This window comes from Entelurus aequoreus, linkage group LG24 (assembly GCF_033978785.1).
Source record: "Entelurus aequoreus isolate RoL-2023_Sb linkage group LG24, RoL_Eaeq_v1.1, whole genome shotgun sequence".
Lineage (NCBI taxonomy): Eukaryota > Metazoa > Chordata > Actinopteri > Syngnathiformes > Syngnathidae > Entelurus > Entelurus aequoreus.
This window is the reverse complement of record NC_084754.1, coordinates 33,314,742-33,337,131: the sequence shown is the minus strand read 5'-3', so window position 1 is coordinate 33,337,131 and position 22,390 is coordinate 33,314,742. Positions and strand designations below refer to the sequence as shown.

Here is a 22,390-nt window from a genome sequence, read left to right as displayed (position 1 = left end):
ACGGGGAGAGTGTAATGTGTGATCTCATAACTAACTGATATACCTGTGCACTGTTCACTGTCGTCACTGTATTGTCAGATGAACTGTATGTATGTATGTATGTATATATGTATGTATGTTTGTATGTATGTATATATGTATGTATGTATGTATATATGTATGTATGTATGTATATATGTATGTATGTATGTTTGTATGTATGTATGTATGTATATATGTATGTATATATGTATGTATGTATGTATATATGTATGTATGTTTGTATGTATGTATGTATGTATATATGTATGTATGTATGTTTGTATGTATGTATGTATGTATATATGTATGTGTGTATGTATGTATATATGTATGTGTGTATGTATGTATGTAAAAGGTGTAAAAGAAAGTGCATCTCTATCCTCCTTCAAAACCGCACTAAAAGAACACCTCCAGGCAACTACAATCCTAGACTAACACCCTCCCCCCACCACATCCCACCTCCCCGGATTGTAAATAATCAAATGTATATACTTGTTCTTATGCTTTCTGAGCTCACTATGTTCTCTGCTCGCTGTACATATCCTACCAAGTCAGACCTACACTGTTTCAATGTCCATTTCTCAGATGATACAATTGTTGATGACTGAAGTGCTGATATCAACCAAACCTAACCCCCCCGCCCCAACCCCCCCCCCCCCCTCCACATCTCATCCCATGTAAATAATTCAATGTATATACTCTGATGATTAACTTGTGTGATGACTATTATGATGATAGTATATATTTGTACCATTAATTGATTTACGTGGACCCCGACTTAAACAAGTTGAAAAACTTATTCGGGTGTTACCATTTAGTGGTCAATTGTACGGAATATGTACTGTACTGTGCAATCTACTAATAAAAGTTTCAATAAATCAATCAATCAATAAATCAATGTATGTATGTATGTATGTATGTATGTATATATGTATGTATGCATGTATGTCTGTATGTATATATGTATGTATGTATGTAAAACACGTTGTCTTGATGTCCACGACAAATTTCTCCTCGGAGACAATAAAGCTAATTATTATTATTATTATTATTATTATTATTATCTCTGGCACCAGTAATGATAAATGTATTCTCTTTGCAGCTGGTAGCAACTGTCTGGCTTTCTCATACTAGAAATGACTCACACTGACTTCAGCAGGTGGCTGGCAATTTAATAATACTGTCCTCACACACACAAACCTTGTTTGATTATACCTCTGATTGACAGTAGACCGAGATGAAAGTTTTTATTTTCACAGTTAATGAACATTTTTAAATTAGCAGCAGGGATGAAGATAAGAAATATGTCTCCTGTGGGCCACCCGACTGCAGATAATCTCAGGCCTTCTCCTTCATCTCCTCCTCATACTCATAGTCCATGTGAGCCCTGTCATACTCCAGCTCCTCTCCCTCGTACTCAAAGCCCTCTCCCTCGCAGATCAGCTCCTCCGTCTCGTACTCAAATGCCTCATCGTCGTACTCCAAGTCCGCCATAGGAGAGTCGACGTCTTCCTCGTCCTTGAAGTCCGCCTCGCTCGGAGTCATGTTGGATCTGCAGTTCTTCAAGATGCCTTGGATGATAGGCTCTTCTCCCCCGAGGGCCGACTCCCCAGCCTCTTCCTCCTCAGCCTTCCGCCGCCTCTCATTCCTGGCCTCGCGCTCCTCCAAGAACTCCGCCGCACCTTCGCCGACTACTAACACTTCCTCACCCACGGTCGGAGGCTCTGTGACGGGGTTGTGGTCATAGGAGAAGAGGCGGAGGGATCTGAGGCGCTTCAGGCTGGGGAATTCGGTGATCTTGTTGCGGTCCAGGTCAAGGATCTCCAAGCCGTGCATGCTCAGGAGGACTTTGGGGAAGGTCTGGAAGCGATTCCCGTAGAGCCACAGCCCCTTCAAAGTCTCCATGCGGGTCAGGTCGGGAGGGAGCGTCTTCAGGCGGTTGTCACCCATTTGCAGGGACCTAAGGTTGGGGAGATCGTACAGCTCCTTGGGGAACCACTGGAAGTAGTTGCTCTCCACCCACAGGCAGCGCAGACTCTGCAGGTTCTTCAGCTCGGGCGGGAGCGTCATCAGGCGGTTGCTGCCCAGGTAGAGGCGGGTGAGGTTGGCCAGCTGGCAGACGGCGAGAGGAACATCCTCCATCTTGTTGAAGTCCAGGGCAAGGATCCGCAGACCTTGTAGCTGATCTATGCCTTCAGGGAGAGCCCGTAGGCTGTTTCCACAAGCGTAGATCTTCTCCACATGCGTTAGTCCACAAAGGCGTGCAGGTAAACGCTTAAATCGACGGTAGCTAAGGTCCAAGACTGGATCTCCACTCTCCAACAACTCCTCCACCCCCAGCGGAAGCTCCTCTTCAACCACCTCTTCTTGTTTCTTCTTCTTCTTCTTCTGCACAATTTCTACCTCGTCGCCGTCTTTCTCCTCCTCCTCTTCCTCCTCATCTCCCTCGCCCTTCCCGGAGGAGTTACCCATGCTGTGGCCCCCTGAGTCACAGCAGAGTCATGTGACGCGATGACAACTTAACTCAGACTCTTGTTTTGAGCTCGCCGCTGCAAAAATGCGTCAGGCCGTTTAACCCGCAGCCATTTAGCACAGTGTAGAATACTGCAAATAGTAGTTATAGTAGTGGTAGTAGTAGTAGTCATAGTAGTAGTAGTAGTAATAGTAGTAGTAATAGTAGTAGTAGTAATAGTACTGCTGGTAGTCAACTTTATAAAGCTCAATTTTGAGTTGAGTCAAGTTGCAGTTCTTACCCTTCTCTCTGTTTTGCACACCTCAGTGAGAAAGTTTAGGGTCACATAATCCATTTAGGCAGGTATACAAACGTGCCACTTTAGCCCGCTAACATGTCGCTCATCGTCCATCTTCCCCCTCCAAAGGATGAGCCCAACTTGTGCAGAAAAAACAATCAACGAAAGTAAATGCATTTGCTCGTCCTTCAAAAAAAAAAGAGGCCAAGGTCCTCTCAAAGGTCTCAAAGGTGTGAGGCACAATGGAGGAAGTCATTCACATTTGGAGCTCACTGACGCTGTAAAGTCCTGACGCTGTCCGGGTGTTGCCATCAGTACGGAGGGTTTACATTCAAGCTGCTGCCTCCCTTTGTCCCACGCCCCCCCCTTCTTCCCCCGTGTAACTGGAACATGTGGCATCACATCACATGGTCAAGTGTGTGTGTGTGTGTGTGTGTGTGTGTGTGTGTGTGTGTGTGTGTGTGTGTGTGTGTGTGTGTGTGTGTGTGTGTGTGTGTGTGTGTGTTCTTGTATTTCTACCCTTCTTGAACAAGTTAGGACCAAAATCATGGTCCCAATACGGAAAACCATTGCATCTAATAGAGAGCCAAATACCAGAGTCCGTGAACATTGCTCCAAAGTCAGGATTTTTTTGGTTGATTTAAAGTGCATACAAAAGTAAAAATTGACAGGTGCAAAGGGAGCAATATATGATAAAACAAGACTGCAGCGAAAGAAGGACTTCCCTATTCATCCCCCCCCAAAAAAAAATGCTGATTTTACGATTTCCGGTGCTGACGTAAGACAACCCATATGTGACCATAGGATGAACAAATACACTACGGTACTAAGACTATAGTGGCTATTAACAGTTAGCTTCTAAAGCTGGGTTGCCCAAAGCGCGGCACAGGGGCCATCTGTGGTCCATGACTCGTTTGTCATCGACCCTAAGCACACTACAAAAAACAAAAAATAGAGATCTCAATTGCACCTCTGGTGGTGAAATCTATCAAAATATGGGTGGTCCCAAAAAGGAGGGATTTTTAAAATTGACTGTGTGTCGGTTTTAAAAGTGCTCCCCTTCTGTTCAACATATGAAATAACAAGTGTGTGTAGAAATTTGAAGTGCTCCCCCTCTGGCCAACATATGTAATAACAAGTCTGTGTAACAAATTGAAATGCACCCCTTTGGCCAAAATGTATTTTAAAAAATAAATAAATATGTAAATACAGACATACTGTAATAACTTGAAGTAAATAATGAAGACTAAAAACCAATTACAAAAAAAACACACAAAAAAACTAAAAGCAGTCTTTTTCTCACAATGTGTCAACTTTTTTCTTATAAAATTGGGAACAATTTCTTATATTCTTTATTTTTCTGTAATATTGCAATATTTTCTCTTAAAATTATTACTTTTCTAAGTAAAATTATTACTTTTCTAAGTAAAATTATTACTTTTTAATGCAAAATGGTGACATTTATCATATAAAATTCTGACTTTTATCACGATATTGCCAATTTTTTGGTTGTTCTTGTAAAATAGTAACACTTTTTGAGTAAAACTATGACTTTTGTCATAATTTTGCCAAGTAAAATTTCGATTATCATTATGATATTGCCAAAATTTGAAAGTTCTCTAATAAAATTGTGACTTTTGTCGAGTAAAATTACAACTCTTTTCATAAAAATGCCAAAATGTTAAGCTTTTCTTGTAAAATTGCGAAAGTTATCGTGTAAAATTCCAACTTTTATCATAATATTGCACAAATGTTTAGTTTTTTTTGTAACATTTTGACCTGCAAATGTTATTATAATACTGCCAAAACTTTAAGTTATTCTTGTGAAATTGTGACCTTTTTCTTGTGAAATTCCAACTCATTTTTCACAACAAGATTTTTTATATTTACATAGTATGTATATATTATTAATGTTGTACATACAAATGTTTACATATCTAAAAAGGGTGGTCCTAAAGAGGTAGACATTTTTCGGAGGTCTCAAGAAGGTAACAAATACAATAATGTGTGTGTGTGTGTGTGTGTGTGTGTGTGTGTGTGTGTGTGTGTGTGTGTGTGTGTGTGTGTGTGTGTGTGTGTGTGTGTGTGTGTGTGTGTGTGTGTGTGTGTGTGTGTGTGTGTGTGTGTGTGTGTGTGTGTGTGTGTCTGTGCGTGTGCATGTGCATGTGTGCGTGTGTGTGTTTGCAGTACCAGTGTGCGTTCTCATTACTAAATTTTGCCCTCTTTGCACTCCCTCACCTTTTTAAATAAAAAAAAAAAAAAGTAATATAGCCGGAGTAACGTAAATCATAAACATAAAAATGCGATACTTAGAAGTAACACAAATCACAGAAAAGCAATAACAAGCCACAACACTAATGTGACTTTTTTTTGTTTTTATTGCTGTAAGCATGAACTGCTTTAATAAGAACATGCGTGTAACTTAGAAATATTATAGTACATACAATGAACTGGTGAGTAACTAGAATAAATAAACACTGGAGAATAACTACAAAAAGTATGTAGTCTAAAAAATAATATAGAAAATATAACACTGTATATATAAAATATATAATATATGTCATGTATAATACACACACACACACACACGCATATATATATATATATATATATATATATATATATATATATATATATATATATATATATATATACAGTGTTTTTTAACCCAATGCAGCCCCCGAGTCAAAACTTTTGGGGACCCCTGGTTTAAATGACAAGTAAAAAGTCTGATAACAAAAACATAACATGAAACAAATACATATCAATATTAATACTTGAAGAGGACAAATGTTACAAAATGAATGACTGAATTACTACTATTACATCACCAGTGTACAACAGTACAATTGCCTTACTAGTAGTACCACTACTAATAAAAAAATTTAAAAAATTCAAAGAATTATAGTACATGTACAGATGTCATAGTACTGGAGGATGCCAGTAGTGATAGCCTGTAGTCTATTTTGTTAACTTCTATGATGTACTCGATAATAAGTATTTGTACTTTGCTAATGCAGACTGTTGGATCTCATTACATTATACAGGTGTACCTAATGAAGTGGCCAGTGAGTATACCTGTACATACTGTATGCAAACATATTTAGAGTGACGCTTAATTCTGCATGCTATTATTGTTTTGTAGATGTATTTATATTCATCAGACAGCAATGAACCTAGTAGTACAGCAGGAGTCTGGTTCAAATAAAAAAATACCTCACAAAGATGCCGGCTGGTTTGTTTCACAGCTTTTTATTGACCAGTTAAAACGCTGTGACGCCAAATGTGTGACTTTCAGCTGAGACACCAAGCAGACACACACATAGAATCTTCGGCCATCGTCATATTTGGGAATCCATCATCCATCCATCCATCCATCCATCCATTTCTACCGCTTGTCCCTTTCAGGGTCGTGGGGGGTGCTGGAGCCTATCCGTCTGCTCAGTGGAAACATAACTGTTGCACAAATGACAATATTTAAGTGGGGACTTAAAGGGACAAATACTTTTGAGGCTGCTGGGGTCAGTGCGCCTGTCTTTGGAAGGGACCGAGTAGAAAGGGGGCCTGCATGCCTCCATGTCTGCTTGAGGATAATCCTGTCTGATGTGCTGCTGAGCAAAAGAGCTGATTTGCACATTTATGCACTACTTTTAAATGACCCTGGAATGACACAGCGGACATTAGGCTGCTGACTGAAGCTCAATGTGACTGATGACCCGAGTAAATGCCCCACATTGCAATTCAATGACAAAATATGTTTTATATTATGTTATTCTAATATATATATATATATATATATATATATATATATATATATATATATATATATATATATATATATATATATATATATATATATATATATATATATATTTATTTATTTATTTTTTAAAAAATTTATTTATTTTTTTTATTTTATTTTTTATTTATTTTTTATAATGGTGATGTTACGATAGCTACCATGTTGCTGTTTGGGGTCAGGTGAGGACAGGTGTCACCCAAGAGCTGCTCTTTTCCACCACCTGCTGACACTAGCTGGTATTGCAATATAAACATTTTTTTTACACATCTATAATTTTATTTCACACTAAAACGCAGTCCGAGCTTACTTTGATCTATACAAAAAAACATATGGTAGTTATTGTAATGTTTACAGCTGAAACCTTTATTGTGAAAGTCTGTTCCTTACTGCTGTAACAGGACTATGGCACTTCACTAACTGGAAGTAGAGGGGATGCCGGTGTTCGACCAAGAGGTAAACTAAATAAAGAGCTCCCGGGCTAAACTGAGAATTAAGAGGTTTCTACGTCCAGTTATTATCAAGATTAGTCTATAATACTTCTTGTGTGTAGCTAATCACAACATGGTGTCAGAGTGAAAGTAATAAGACGACGGTCCCGCGAGAAAAAAGTAACTCAGATGTTTTTAAAGGCATCGGCACATTCCCAGGCGAATGCAATTTCAGAATAGACCCCAAAGTAGCACCAGTTGTCTGCCCACCACGGAGGGTACCATTTGCTCTTAAAGACCGTCTAAAATTAGAGCTAGACAACATGGAAAGGGACATAATAATATGCAAGGTGACAGAGCCCACCCAGTGGGTTAATGCCCTAGTAGTATGCGAAAAGCCAAAGACACGCAAACTCAGAGTGTCCCTAGACCCAAGACCCCTAAACAAGGCAATAATGAGGCCATATTACCCCCTACCCACACTGGAGGACGTGACATCCAAGTTAGCAGGGGCAAAGTATTTCAGCATCCTAGACGCAAGATCAGGGTATTGGGCAATCAAGTTAAGTGAGGAATCCTCACTGCTCACTACATTTAACACCACTTTTGGAAGATACCGTTTCCTCAGGCTGCCCTTCGGCATCGTGTCCGCCCAGGACGAGTTCCAGAGGAGGGTGGATGAGACATACGAAGGCCTGAGAGGAGTAGCTGGCATCGTTGACGACATCGTCGTGTTTGGAAAAACAAAGCAGGAACACGACAGCAATCTCCGGGCCATGCTCGACCGCACCAGAAAGAGAGGCATACGTCTGAATCCAGATAAATGCCGCATTTGTGTTTCTGAGGTGAGCTACTTTGGCCATAAGCTCACAGCCAACGGTTTGAAACCAGACCCACTTAAGGTGAGAGCCATCAGAGACATGCCACCGCCAACAAGTGAGGCAGAGCTCGAAATCGTGCTAGGCATGGTCAACTACCTAGCGAGATTTGCACCCAACCTAGTTGAGGTGTGTGCACCACTCAGACTACTGCTAAGACAGGACACAGAGTTCATATGGGGCACTATTCATGATAATGCATTTCAGAATATGAAAGAGATCATCACAGCGGAGCCAGGGCCAGTGTTGGCTTACTTTGATTCTGAAAAGGAAGTGACACTGCAAGTGGATGCGTCAAAAAACGGCCTGGGTGCAACCATCATGCAGGAAGGAAGACCTGAGCATATGCATCCAAGCTGCTCACCAGCACAGAGCAAAATTATGCCCAAATCGAGAAGGAGCTGTATGCAGTCCTGTATGGGTGTAAGAGGTTCCATGAGTACCTCTATGGGCGAAACATAACTGTGGAATCAGACCACAAACCGCTAGAGACCATTCTCCGAAAACCCCTAGCCCTTGCTCCACCGCGTTTACAGCGCATGATGCTTGCATTGCAAAAATACAGCATAACTCTCACCCACTGACCAGGCAAAGAGATCCCTGTAGCCGACACACTGTCGAGAAAATCCATGGATGAAGAGGATGAGTCTATATCCGAGGCTATGGAGACACAAGTGCATACTGTCATTAGCACAGCCCCGGTGAGTACTGACAGGCTGGACAACATCAAAATGGAGACAGCTCAGGACGAGCAGCTCTCCAAGCTAAAGCAAGTCATCCGGTCAGGCTGGCCGGAGACACGAAAACGATGTCACCCACTCGTCAGCGATTACTGGAACCACCGTGACGAGATCACAGAAGCCGATGGGATCCTCCTAAAGGGTGAGAAAATAATCATTCCACACAAGCTCAGACCACACATGCTAAAATGCATCCACACAGGACATTTAGGAGTTGAGAAGAGCAAACATAGGGCAAGAGACATAATGTTTTGGCCTGGCATGGGTCAACAGATTGAGGAAACAGTCCAAAGATGCGACATATGCCAAACACATCGTAGTGCCAACACCAAAGAACCCATGCTCTCACATGACATTCCAGAGACCCCATGGGAGACTGTAGCAACATATCTATTCACATGGAACTCTGAGAACTACATCATCATCTGTGACTACCTCAGCAAATATTTTGAAATTGAGCGCCTGCATAACATCACCACAGCCGCTGTCATTCACAAGATGAAAGCGGTGTTTTCTAGGCAAGGAATCGCCCGCCAAGTCGTCAGTGATAATGGGCCATGTTACAACTCAAGTGAATTCAAGCAGTTCGCAGAGTCATGGGGTTTCCAGCACATCACCTCGAGCCCACATTACCCGCAGAGCAACGGCTTAGCAGAAAAGACTGTTCAAACTGCAAAGCGAATCCTCACCAAGGCCAAAGAGGAGAAGAAAGACCCCTATCTCTGCTTTCTGGAGTATAGAAACACACCAGTTGACGGACTAAAATCCCCAGCCCAGATCCTGATGAGCCGCAGACTGCCCTCCATCCTGCCCACGACAACTCAACAACTCCGACCTCAGGTGACCCCCGAGGCTACTGTACGTGCAAGGAGAGAGAACTGCCAGCAGCACCAGAAACAACAGTACAACAGATCTACCAGACTGCTGTCAACGCTACACGCCGGAGCACCCATCCGTTTCCAGCAGGGCGATGGCACTTGGAAACCAGCGACAGTCATCCGACCAGCTGAGACACCGCGGAGCTACCACATCGAGACCAGTGATGGACAGTCATTCAGACGCAACCGACGGCACCTGCTAGACAACCACACACCCATCACACAGCAGTCAGAGGCCAGCGATGATGACTCCAACACTACACCAGAGGACCCGGGTGTGCAACATCATCACACCAGTTCTGTGTGTGAACCTGCTCACACCGAGCCTTGCCAACGCATAAGCTATGGACGTGTCATTTCGGCCGAGGCAAGTCCTCGACTTATAATTGATTGTAAAGGGTGTAACAACCTTCACTTTACCCGGAAGAGGGTCTTTACAGCTGAGGGTGAATGACGAGGCCGGCGGTTTGTTGCAACTTTGTGACTTTATTGCACGCAGCCATCCACCAAGCTAGAGCACCTACACCACTCACTGTCGCCGCTCCCTCACCTCTCTCGCCCACTCACTCACTGACATCACTCACCTCTCATGCTGTCATATCTTAAAGGGCCACACACACACACATACGCTACTCTCATAACAACTAACAAGACATCATGGCGAAGCCAGAAGTCGAGTTTTTTAACATGGAGACATTCTCAATACTTTTCTTTTGTCGAGCACAAAGAAAATAACATTTTAGTTAAATGTAAGTTGTGTCTTGGATCAAAGATCTTATCTACTTAGAGTTAAAGTTAAAGTGCCATTATGTTGCAGCTATTTAAAATAGTTTTGTCAATTTTTTCTGGCCAGAAATAAATTGGCCCTTCGAAACATATCTTTGTCTTTGTGTGTTGTATGTAGAGCACATTGTTTGTGTGTTGTATGTAGACCACATTGTTTGTGTGTTGTATGTAGACCACATTGTTTGTGTGTTGTATGTAGAGCACATTGTTTGTGTGTTGTATGTAGACCACATTGTTTGTGTGTTGTATGTAGACCACATTGTTTGTGTGTTGTATGTAGACCACATTGTTTGTGTGTTGTATGTAGACCACATTGTTTGTGTGTTGTATGTAGACCACATTGTTTGTGTGTTGTATGTAGAGCACATTGTTTGTGTGTTGTATGTAGACCACATTGTTTGTGTGTTGTATGTAGACCACATTGTTTGTGTGTTGTATGTAGAGCACATTGTTTGTGTGTTGTATGTAGAGCACATTGTGTGTTGTATGTAGAGCACATTGTTTGTGTGTTGTATGTAGAGCACATTGTTTGTGTGTTGTATGTAGACCACATTGTTTGTGTGTTGTATGTAGACCACATTGTTTGTGTGTTGTATGTAGAGCACATTGTTTGTGTGTTGTATGTAGAGCACATTGTTTGTGTGTTGTATGTAGAGCACATTGTTTGTGTGTTGTATGTAGACCACATTGTTTGTGTGTTGTATGTAGACCACATTGTTTGTGTGTTGTATGTAGACCACATTGTTAGTGTGTTGTATGTAGACCACATTTTTTGTGTGTTGTATGTAGACCACATTGTTTGTGTGTTGTATGTAGACCACATTGATTGTGTGTTGTATGTAGACCACATTGTTTGTGTGTTGTATGTAGACCACATTGTTTGTGTGTTGTATGTAGACCACATTGTTTGTGTGTTGTATGTAGACCACATTGTTTGTGTGTTGTATGTAGACCACATTGTTTGTGTGTTGTATGTTAGACCACATTGTTTGTGTGTTGTATGTAGAGCACATTGTTTGTGTGTTGTATGTAGACCACATTGTTTGTGTGTTGTATGTAGACCACATTGTTTGTGTGTTGTATGTAGACCACATTGTTTGTGTGTTGTATGTAGCGCACATTGTTTGTGTGTTGTATGTAGAGCACATTGTTTGTGTGTTGTATGTAGACCACATTGTTTGTGTGTTGTATGTAGAGCACATTGTTTGTGTGTTGTATGTAGACCACATTGTTTGTGTGTTGTATGTAGAGCACATTGTTTATGTGTTGTATGTAGACCACATTGTTTGTGTGTTGTATGTAGAGCACATTGTTTGTGTGTTGTATGTAGACCACATTGTTTGTGTGTTGTATGTAGAGCACATTGCTTTGTGAGTTCAGTGATGCAAATGCATGTCAAGTTGATCAACATATTGTATTATTCTCCAGTGCAATAACATTACTGAAATGAAGGCTAAAAGGGCATTAATGGGAGCCTTAAAAAAAGGGGGGGGAAAAGAAGTAACTAAATAGTTACTTTTCACAGTAACGCAATACTTTTTAGTGTAAGTAACTGAGTTAGTAACTGAGTTACTTTTGAAATAAAGTAACTAGTAATTGTAACTAGTTACTGGTTTTCAGTAACTAACCCAACACTGTTTACAGTATATTATGACTCAAATGTTGCGGCTCAGAATTGTGTTTAAGTGCCTTAGTTTTTCTGCATGCCATTGATAATCTCCATCTTATTTTGTTGAAGGGAGATGTAATGTTTACAGCTGAAACCTTTATTGTGAAAGTCTGTTCCTTAACAGGATGTATGGCACTTCACTAACCGGAAGTAGAGGGCATGCCGGTGTTCGACCAAGAGGTCAACTAAATAAAGAGCTCCCGGGCTAAACTGAGAATTAAGAGGTTTCTACGTCCAGTTATTATCAAGATTAGTCTATAATACTTCTTGTGTGTAGCTAATCACAACAGTTATTGACAATATTTTTTTAAATGACACGACACAACATTACTTACACTGTATACAATGTACGCCTAATTACGCTTTTAGAAAAAACATCTTGGATTTTTTTTTTTTATTGAATATGTGAGTGTGCATTTAAAGCACACAAAAAAACAGCTCTTATTAAAATGCACGATGCCAGACTTCAACCACAATCATGCACATTCAACGCCGTTTATGGGAGGACAAATAATGACATCAACTCCATCATTTATACAGTTGTGTGCATAGTTGAAGCATCTCCTCAACGCCGATTGGTCCGGACGCCCTCGAACGATCGGCTCTGGAATTTGGACTGACTGGCGTGAAAGAGCGCAGCCAGCATCATCGTGGGAAGATTTGGCGTGAATTTGTTGATTGAGTTCGCAGTCTGCAAAGGATGAGCCCGGCGCGCCAGTGTGCCCTAGGAAAGTCTTGATCGTGTAAGTCTCAAATGTTGATTTCCACTGTCAAAAAAGGCTATAGCGGTCGATATAAACGTGATACGAATGTGAGATTCTCAGTGGTGTGTGTGCGGTTTAGCAACGACGTGCTTAAAGGCCTACTGAAATGAATTTTTTTTATTTAAACGGGGATAGCAGATCTATTCTATGTGTCATACTTGATCATTTCGCGATATTGCCATATTTTTGCTGAAAGGATTTAGTATAGAACAACGACGATAAAGATTGCAACTTTTGGAAGTAGCGTGACGTAGTCAGTTGAACATATACGCAAAGTTCCCTATTGTTTACAATGATGGCCGCATGAAGTGAGAGAGATTCGGACCGAGAAAGCGACAATTTCCCCATTAATTTGAGCGAGGATGAAAGATTTGTGGATGAGGAAAGTGCAAGTGAAGGACTAGTGGGGAGTTGAAGCTATTCAGATAGGGAAGATGCTGTGAGAGCCGGGGGTGACCTGATATTCAGCTGGGAATGACTACAACAGTAAATAAACACAAGACATATATATACTCTATTAGCCACAACACAACCAGGCTTATATTTAATATGCCACAAATTAATCCTGCATAAAAACACCTGCGTGTTTGTTATGCTAGCTCCTGGCTCCTCTGCTAGCTCCTAGCTCCATAGAACACGCCAATACAATTCAAACACCTGATCAACACACACAATCACTCAGCCCAAAAGACCGTTCACCTAACCCAAGGTTCATAAAGCTTATATATTTTTAAAAAGTTACGTACATACGCAAAAAAAAGTTGCGCACATACGGTCAAGCGATCAAATGTTTAGAAGCCAAAGCTGCATACTCACAGTAGCACGTCTGCGTCTTTGTCATCCAAATCAAAGTAATCCTGGTAAGAGTCTGTGTTGTCCCAGTTCTCTACAGGCGTCTGTGTTTCGAAGTCAAAAGTCCTCCTGGTTAGAGTCTCTGTTATCCGAGTTCTTCCATCTTGACTGCATCTTCCGGGAATGTAAACAAAGAAGCGCCGGCTGTGTACTGTTGTTGCTGAATACGTTCGAAAAATACGTCCATTTCGCACCGACAACTTTCTTCTTTGCTTGCTCAGCTTCCTTCTCCATAATGCAATGAACATGATTGCAACGGATTCACCAACACAGATGGCCAGAATACTGTGGAATTATGAAATGAAAACAGAGCTTTTTCGTATTGGCTTCAATGTGGAAGGCATACCCGTGTTCCCCGGGCTACGTCACGCGCATACGTCATCCTCAGAGGCGTTTCGAACCGGAAGTTTAGCGGCAAATTTAAAATGTCACTTTATAAGTTAACCCGGCCGTATTGGCATGTGTTATAATGTTAAGATTTCATCATTGATATATAAACTATCAGACTGCGTGGTCGGTAGTAGTGGCTTTCAGTAGGCCTTTAAGTCTATTTTTGTGCCTGCGCATGCTGTCTGCGCATCAACGCACCGCTGCAAAAAAACAACATCATGGAATCATATCTGTATTTGCTGTCAAATGCATTATTTTTCATGTTGTCACATAGGACTGAAGCATGGTGCATGAGAGTAGCTGCAAATGTAATTGTGCATGAATGATGAGTGTGCATGCTGGTGAGTCACTAGTGCAAGTAGCAACAGGTCAAACAGTGTCTTCTTTGTGTCGGAGCACAGTCAGGATGGGTGCGGGAGGCCAGCTGACGGAGACCGGGAGCAGCGTCTACACCTGGGAGGACGTCCAGAGACACTGCAGCAGGAACGACCAGTGGTTGGTCATCGATCAGAAGGTTTACAACATCACAAAGTGGGCCGAAAGGCACCCTGGAGGGTTTCGAGTCATCCACCATTACGCCGGAGAGGATGCCACGGTACTTTGACGCTATCTTGACTTGGGCTGGCTTTTTCTTCTAACTTTGTTTGTTTTTTTCTCCATCCAGGAGGCTTTCACTGCTTTTCATCCGGATAAGAAGTTTGTGCAACTCTTTCTGAAGCCGCTGTTGATCGGAGAGCTGGTGGAGACGGAACCCAGTCAGGACCGACAGAAAAATGTAAGGACGACCTTAGACTCTGCGTTTTAGAAGCCTCGGCAACACAGAAACACAAACAACAAAATAGGGTTGTACGGTATACTGGTATTAGATATTAGATAGATATATAGACAGATGGATGGATGGATGGATGGATACATAGATAGATAGATAGATAGATAGACAGATAGATAGATAGATAGTTACTGTATTTTTCAGAGTATAAGTCGCTCCGGAGTATAAGTCGCTCCGGCCGAAAATGCATATTAAAGAAGGAAAAAAACATACACTACCGTTCAAAAATTTGGGGTCACCCAAACAATTTTGTGTTTGAGCCTTCATTTCTAAGAATAAGAATAGACTGTCGAGTTTCAGATGAAAGTTCTCTTTTTCTGGCCATTTCGAGCGTTTAATTGACCCCACAAATGTGATGCTCCAGAAACTCAATCTGCTCAAAGGAAGGTCAGTTTTGTAGCTTCTGTAACGAGCTAAACTTTTTTCAGATGTTTGAACATGATTGCACAAGGGTTTTCTAATCATCAATTAGCCTTCTGAGCCAATGAGCAAACACATTGTACCATTAGAACACTGGAGTGATAGTTGCTGGAAATGGGCCTCCATACACCTATGTAGATATTGCACCAAAAAGCAGACATTTGCAGCTAGAATAGTCATTTACCACATTAGCAATGTATAGAGTGTATTTCTTTCAAGTTAAGACTACCGTAATTTCCGGACTATAAGCCGCACCTGACTATAAGCCGCACCAGCTAAATTTAGGGGAAAATACAGATTGCTCCATATATAAGCCGCACCCGACTATAAGCCGCAGGGTTTTGATGTGTAATTAGCGTAGTATATAGGGGTTCCTGCTACCACGGAGGGGATTGTCGGGACAGAGATGACTGTTTGGGAACGCAAAGCGTCCCATTTATTAACAATAAATCTTTCAATCATTCAATCAAACTTTCACATCTTTGACATGGCGAACAGCATTCGTGCAGAGTACAAATAATACAACGGTGCAAAGTAATACAAAGTGCTCACCTGTACGTTATCAAAATAACCAGCCTACCGGTATATGAAAAGTCAGTCTTTAATCATTGTGTCATCGTCTTCCTCCTGCGTACTAAAACCACCGAAATCCTCTTCGTCGGTGTCGGAGAAGAACAGGCCGTAAATAAGCCGCACCCTTGTATAAGCCGCAGGGACCAGAACGAGGGGGAAAAGTAGCGGCTTATAGTCCGGAAATTACGGTAGTTTAAAGTTATCTTCATTGAAAAGTACAGTGCTTTTCCTTAAAAAATAAGGACATTTACATGTGACCCCAAACTTTTGAACAGTAGTGTATATAAGTCGCACTGGAGTATAAGTCGCACCCAAACATCGCATTTTTTAGGGAAATGTATTTGATAAAAGCCAACACCAAGAATAGACACTTGAAAGGCAATTTAAAATAAATAAAGAATAGTGAACAACAGGCTGAATAAGTGTACGTTATATGAGGCATAAATAACCAACTGAGAACGTGCCTGGTATGTTAACGTAACATATTATGGTAAGAGTCATTCAAATAACTATAACATATAGAACATGCTATACGTTTACCAAACAATCTGTCACTCCTAATCGCTAAATCCCATGAAATCTTATACGTCTAGTCTCTTACGTGAATGAGCTAAATAATAATATTTGATATTTTACGCTAATGTGTTAATAATTTCACACATAAGTCGCTCCTGAGTATAAGTTGCACCCAAACTATGAAAAAAACTGCGACTTATAGTCCGAAAAATACGGTAGATATATAGATAGGTTTGTTGAACAAAAGATGCATTGTAGTCTCCTTATGTGCTTTAGAACTATCATGTTAGATCAGTGGTTCTTAACCTTGTTGGAGGTACCGAACCCCACCAGTTTTATATGCGCATTCACCGAACCCTTCTTTTTTTTCAAATTCAAGACAAAGTTATATGTTTTTGGTAACACTTTAGTATGGGGAACATATTCTTAGTAACAAAGACTTAATTTAGAGTTTTTTGGACACTAGGGGAACATATTCTAAGTAACAAAGACTTAATTTAGTGTTATTTGGTTAGGGTTAGAGGGTTAGGGCCAGGGTTAGAGGGTTAGGGTTATAATAAGGTCATGCCGAATAAGGCATTGATAAGTACTTAATAATGACCAGTTAAGAGCCAATATGTTACTAATTTGCATGTTAATAAGCAACTAATTAATGGTGAATATGTTACCAAACCCCTAGGGTTCGATCGAACCCAGGTTAAGAACCACTGTATTAGATATTAGATAGATATATAGACAGACGGATGGATGGATGAATAGATAGATAGATAGATAGATAGATAGATAGATAGATAGATAGATAGATAGATAGATAGATAGATAGATAGATAGATAGATAGATAGATAGATAGATAGATAGATAGATAGATAGATAGATAGATAGATATTAGGGGTGTGGGAAAAAAACGATTCGAATTCGAATTGTGATTCTCATGTTGTGCGATTCAGAATCGATTCTCATTTTTAAAAAATCTATTTTTTTAATTATTTTTTTATTTATTTATTTATTTGATTTTTTAATTAATCAATCCAACAAAACAATACACAGCAATACCATAACAATGCAATCCAATTCCAAAACCAAACCCGACCCAGCAACACTCAGAACTGCAATAAATAAATTGAGAGGAGACACAAACACGACACAGAACAAACCAAAAGTAGTGAAACAAAAATGAATATTAATCAACAACAGTATCAATATTAGTTACAATTTCAACATAGCAGTGATTAAAAATCCCTCATTGACATTATCATTAGACATTTATAAAAAAATATAAAAAAGAACAATAGTGTGACAGTGGCTTACACTTGCATCGCATCTCATAAGCTTGACAACACACTGTGTCCAATATTTTCACAAAGATAGAATAAGTCATATTTTTGGTTCATTTAATAGTTCAAACAAATGTACATTATTGCAATCAGTTGATAAAACATTGTCCTTTACAATTATAAAAGCTTTTTACAAAAATCTACTACTCTGCTTGCATGTCAGCAGACTGGGGTAGATCCTGCTGAAATCTATGTATTCCATGAATAGACAATCATTTTGAATCGGGAAAAAATCCTTTTTGAATCGACAATCGTGTTGAATTGAAGAAAAATCTATTTTTTTGCAAGATGGCACTAAGATATTTGACTCCTAAGTTGAAGTCTAGTTTTGGCTCTGCAAGAGTGGGTTTTTTTTACAAATCCTATCTGAAAAGGATTTTGATTGATTGAGACTTTTATTAGTAGGTTGCACAGTGAAGTACATATTCCGTACAATTGACCACTAAATGGTAACACCCGAATAGTTTTTCAACTTGTTTAAGTCGGGGTCCACTTAAATTGATTCATGATACAGATATATACTATCATATATACTATCATCATAATACAGTCATCACACAAGATAATCACATTGAATTATTGACATTATTTACAGGATAGGGCGTACGTTCCCCTCCAGAGTCTATTGCTGTCATTAAAAGACACTTGGGCAATAGCCAGAGGTGTTTCTTCACATGTCTGCTCCTCTAAATAAGGGACACTCAGACTGCGAAGTCTGGGACGCTAAATAAGGCACACTTGCAAATAATGCCTTTCTTTATGTGTGCAATTGCGGCAGAAGTCCACAGGAGGGCGCACGTTCCCCTCCAGGCTATTGCTGTCATTAAAAGACACGTGGCGGAAGTGGCTCACCTGAGCAGGTGAAAACAATCAGTCAATCACAATCACATCTAAAACATCCAATAAATAGACTGCAACAGTCAGAAGTTTACAAGCAGGATGGAAGCAGCAAGCGAGGTAAGAAGGAGCTATTTTCTTTACAACTTGTTTCAACTTTAAATCAGAAATGACAGATCTTACTTTATCTTCCTGGTTCTTGTATCACTACGTGATTGATTGAGACTTTTATTAGTAGATTGCACAGTGAAGTACATATTCCGTACAATTGACCACTAAATGGTAACACCCCAATAAGTTTCCCCACTTGTTCAAGTCCACGTTAATCAATTGATGGTAACTACAAATGCATGTCAAGTTGATCAACAATTCTCCAGTGCAATACCAGTACTGACATGAAGGCTAAAAGGGCATTAATGGGAGCCTTCAAAGAAAAAAAGAAGTAACAAAATAGTTACTTTTCACAGTAACGCTGGTCGCCCCCGTGAAGGAAATACATTTTTGGCAGGCATTCACATTTTGCCACAACACCCCTAAAGGGACATGCATGGGTAAAGTCCTAGTTGAGGAATGTCTTCCACTAATGTTGAACAACTTCCATGTTTAAAGTCTTCCTTAGAAAAGGTAAGCAGGCACACATGCAGCAGAATGTGTGGCATTTTTTACAGCCAAAATATTGTGTCCAAAAAACACACAAACTCAGTGTCATGTTCTAAATCAGAAATAAAAGAATAAGAGCGGGAAATATTTTGACACATTCATGAGTTAGTCACTCCTCTGTTCCACAGAAATATCCTGCAGTTATCTTGCCATATATACAGTATGATTGCTGTGTGGGTTTACTTGTGTTGAACAGGACGTTACACGGGTGGCACACGAGGTGATGGAGGACGCCAGAGACATGGCGGAGTACAGGAGGCAGGAAGAGTCTCTGCGAGCGGAGAAAAGAAGGCTGCAAGAACGGCTGCAGGGGGTCAGGGACACCCACCATGCGGTCAGGGACACCTACCGTGCGGTCAAGATCACCTGCGCGGAGAAAAAAAAAAACACCAAAGCTGAGATTCGCAGTTTTGAACTGAAATGTAAGGAACGTAGATTCTACAATCTGACATTACAATATTGTTGTTCAGTTTAAGCAATCTCTTGCAGTGGATCAGCTGCACACCCAACATGAGCTCTCCCAGCTGAGAAAAAGGTATGACTACTTGAGTGGGCTGATAATTAACTTTCATTTGTAACTTGTATTTTTGTATCTTACCTTAACTGACACTTGTATTTCTGTTTGGAGAGTGAATCGCAGCGCGGCGCGGCGGAGATAATAAGTCAGATTGTAGAATCTACGTTCCTTACATTTCAAGTCAAGCTTTGCAATCTCAGCTTTGACACTTTTCTTTTTCTGCCTTACCGTCTGCAGCCGTTCTTGCAGCCTTTTTCTGGCCGCACGCAGAGACTTTCTGCTTCCTGTACTCAAGCCATGTCCATGGCGTCCTCCATCACCTCAAGAAAATAAAAAGTAAACTCTGCTCAAGTATGATTTTGATTGATTGAGACTTATTAGTAGATTGCACAGTTCAGTACATATTCCGTACAATTGACCACTAAATGGTAACACCCCACTCAAAGTTCGTACATCCACACGCACATTCATTATACAAACATACTGTATACACATACTGTACATATACATTCACTGTAAAAACATACATATACACATACTGTACATATACATTCACTGTACAAACACACATATACACATACTGTACATATACATTCACTGTACAAACACACATATACACATACTGTACATATACATTCACTGTTCAAACACACACTGTATACACATACTGTACATATACATTCACTGTACAAGCACACATACACATACTGTACATATACAAGTACATATGCACACATACACTCATGCACATAATCACGTTTCATCAAACATATATTAATGTTGTTGCCCTAGGGTAAACTGGGTATAACACATGGCACACTGACAAAGCTTAACCTATTGTTACTATAACAATCTACAAGGTTAATGTAGGTTGCTTCTCTTTCTTCCCCTCCATTTTTCTGCATTCTTTCGTATCTCAAGTTATCATGACGTATATGTATTGTTGCATTTGAACAATTGTATTGTTGATAATAAAGGTAAAGTATTGGTATTGTTTATTATCAATAGCACTATTTCTATTGGTATTCATATTGCTCCATTTTTAGTGTAATAATGATCATTGTCATTTCTGTATTTTTTTATTTATTTTCGCTAACTGCTTATTTGCTATTACTTTTACCATCATATTTGTACATGTCGTATTTGCTGATGTTGCTCTGTTGTTGTTGTTGTTGTTGTTGTGTTTGCTGTTGTTGTTTTTGTCTCTCTGTCTAATCCCCCTCTTGTCCCCACAATTACCCCCTCTGTCTTCCTTTTTCTCTCTTTCTATCCCCTCCTGCTCCGGCCCGGCTGCACCAAATGATAATATAAATACATTTAATAAAGTCAAAATACAAGTAAGGCAACAAGAGAAGTATCCTACACTTCTCTTTTGTAAAGTAAATCTGAACAGCCGATACGGGCATCTACATCTACTATATGATCATCTGCTATTTGATCATCTACGTCTACATCTGCTATTTGATCATCTACATCTACATCTGCTATTTGATCATCTACATCTACATCTACATCTGCTATATGATTTGCCTGAGAAGCTGGGCAGGACATTATAAAAAAAATAATTGTATTGGGCTTGTAACCTTGCCTGGTTGGTAAAGTAGGAGTTGTTGATTGAAAAAATGGCAGCCTGTGGACATAAGTGGACCCCGACTTAAACAAGTTGAAAAAGTTATTGGGGTGTTACCATTTAGTGGTCAATTGTATGTAATATGTACTTCACTGTGCAATCTACTAATAAAGTTTCAATCAATGATTTAAACATTTGGAGTATCAGTTGTGTGTCTATATTTGGTCATTGCTACACACCTGGTTGTGTGCTTTCCTTCAAATGTGATCTGGACAACAAACATATCTTTGGAGAGACAGTGTATATTGTAACCTTTTCTGACCGTGATGAGGTGTTCATTTTGTTGAGAGTTCTCACTGTTAACTATTTTGATGAACACCTTCACACTTATGTGATTAAAAAGACTAATTTCAAGTGATGAATCTGAAAGATGCAACTGATGCTTTGCCACTTGATGTATATGAGCTAGAGATGTCCGATAATATCGGTCTGCCGATATTATCGGCCGAAAAATGCGTTAAAATGTAATATCGAAAATTATCGGTATCGTTTTTTTTTATTAGTATCGGTGTTTTTTAAAAAATTTTTAATTTTTTTATTAAATCCACATAAAAAACACAAGATACACTTACAATTAGTGCACCAACCCAAAAAACCTCCCTCCCCCATTTACACTCATTCACACAAAAGGGTTGTTTCTTTCTGTTATTAATATTCTGCTTCCTACATTATATATCAATACAGTCTGCAAGGGATACAGTCCGTAAGCACACATGATTGTGCGTGCTGCTGCTCCACTAATAATACTTACCTTTAACAGTTAATTTTACAAATTTTCATTAATTACTAGTTTCTATGTAACTGTTTTTATATTGTTTTACTTTCTTTTTTATTCAAGAAAATGTTTTTAATTAATTTATCTTATTTTATTTTATTCATTTTTTTAAAAAGTACCTTATCTTCACCATACCTGGTTGTCCAAATTAGGCATAATGTGTTAATTCCACGACTGTATATATCGGTTGATATCGGTATCGGTAATTAAAGAGTTGGACAATATCGGCATATCGGATATCGGCAAAAAGCCATTATCGGACATCCCTAATATGAGCTGAGAGATTCTGAATTGCACTTACTGACAAGATACAGACTTATTTCCTAAATGTTGTGACTTG

General features: G+C 39.8%; 2 protein-coding genes across 3 annotated transcripts in view; one reads left to right on the top strand and one right to left on the bottom strand.

The window, feature by feature from the left end:
* The window catches only part of fads2 (fatty acid desaturase 2), a 36,526-nt gene extending 15,355 nt beyond the window's left edge, over positions 1–21,171 (top strand). The window contains exons 2-6 of one of the 2 annotated variants that reach the window (XM_062035410.1): positions 12,493–12,695; positions 14,360–14,553; positions 14,623–14,733; positions 19,325–19,550; positions 19,618–21,171. In XM_062035410.1, coding sequence (XP_061891394.1) covers positions 14,365–14,553; positions 14,623–14,733; positions 19,325–19,550; positions 19,618–19,706 — 615 coding nt within the window. In that variant the 5' untranslated portion in view covers positions 12,493–12,695; positions 14,360–14,364 and the 3' untranslated portion in view covers positions 19,707–21,171. The remainder of the gene's footprint in view (positions 1–12,492; positions 12,696–14,359; positions 14,554–14,622; positions 14,734–19,324; positions 19,551–19,617) is intronic. The other variant, XM_062035409.1, reaches the window with a different exon arrangement.
* Positions 1,191–3,045, bottom strand: LOC133641545 (leucine-rich repeat-containing protein 10B). Its single transcript, XM_062035340.1, has one exon. The coding sequence runs from the start codon at positions 2,491–2,493 to the stop codon at positions 1,360–1,362; it is 1,134 nt and encodes a 377-aa protein (XP_061891324.1). The 5' UTR covers positions 2,494–3,045; the 3' UTR covers positions 1,191–1,359.
* Positions 21,172–22,390: the final 1,219 nt, after the last annotated feature.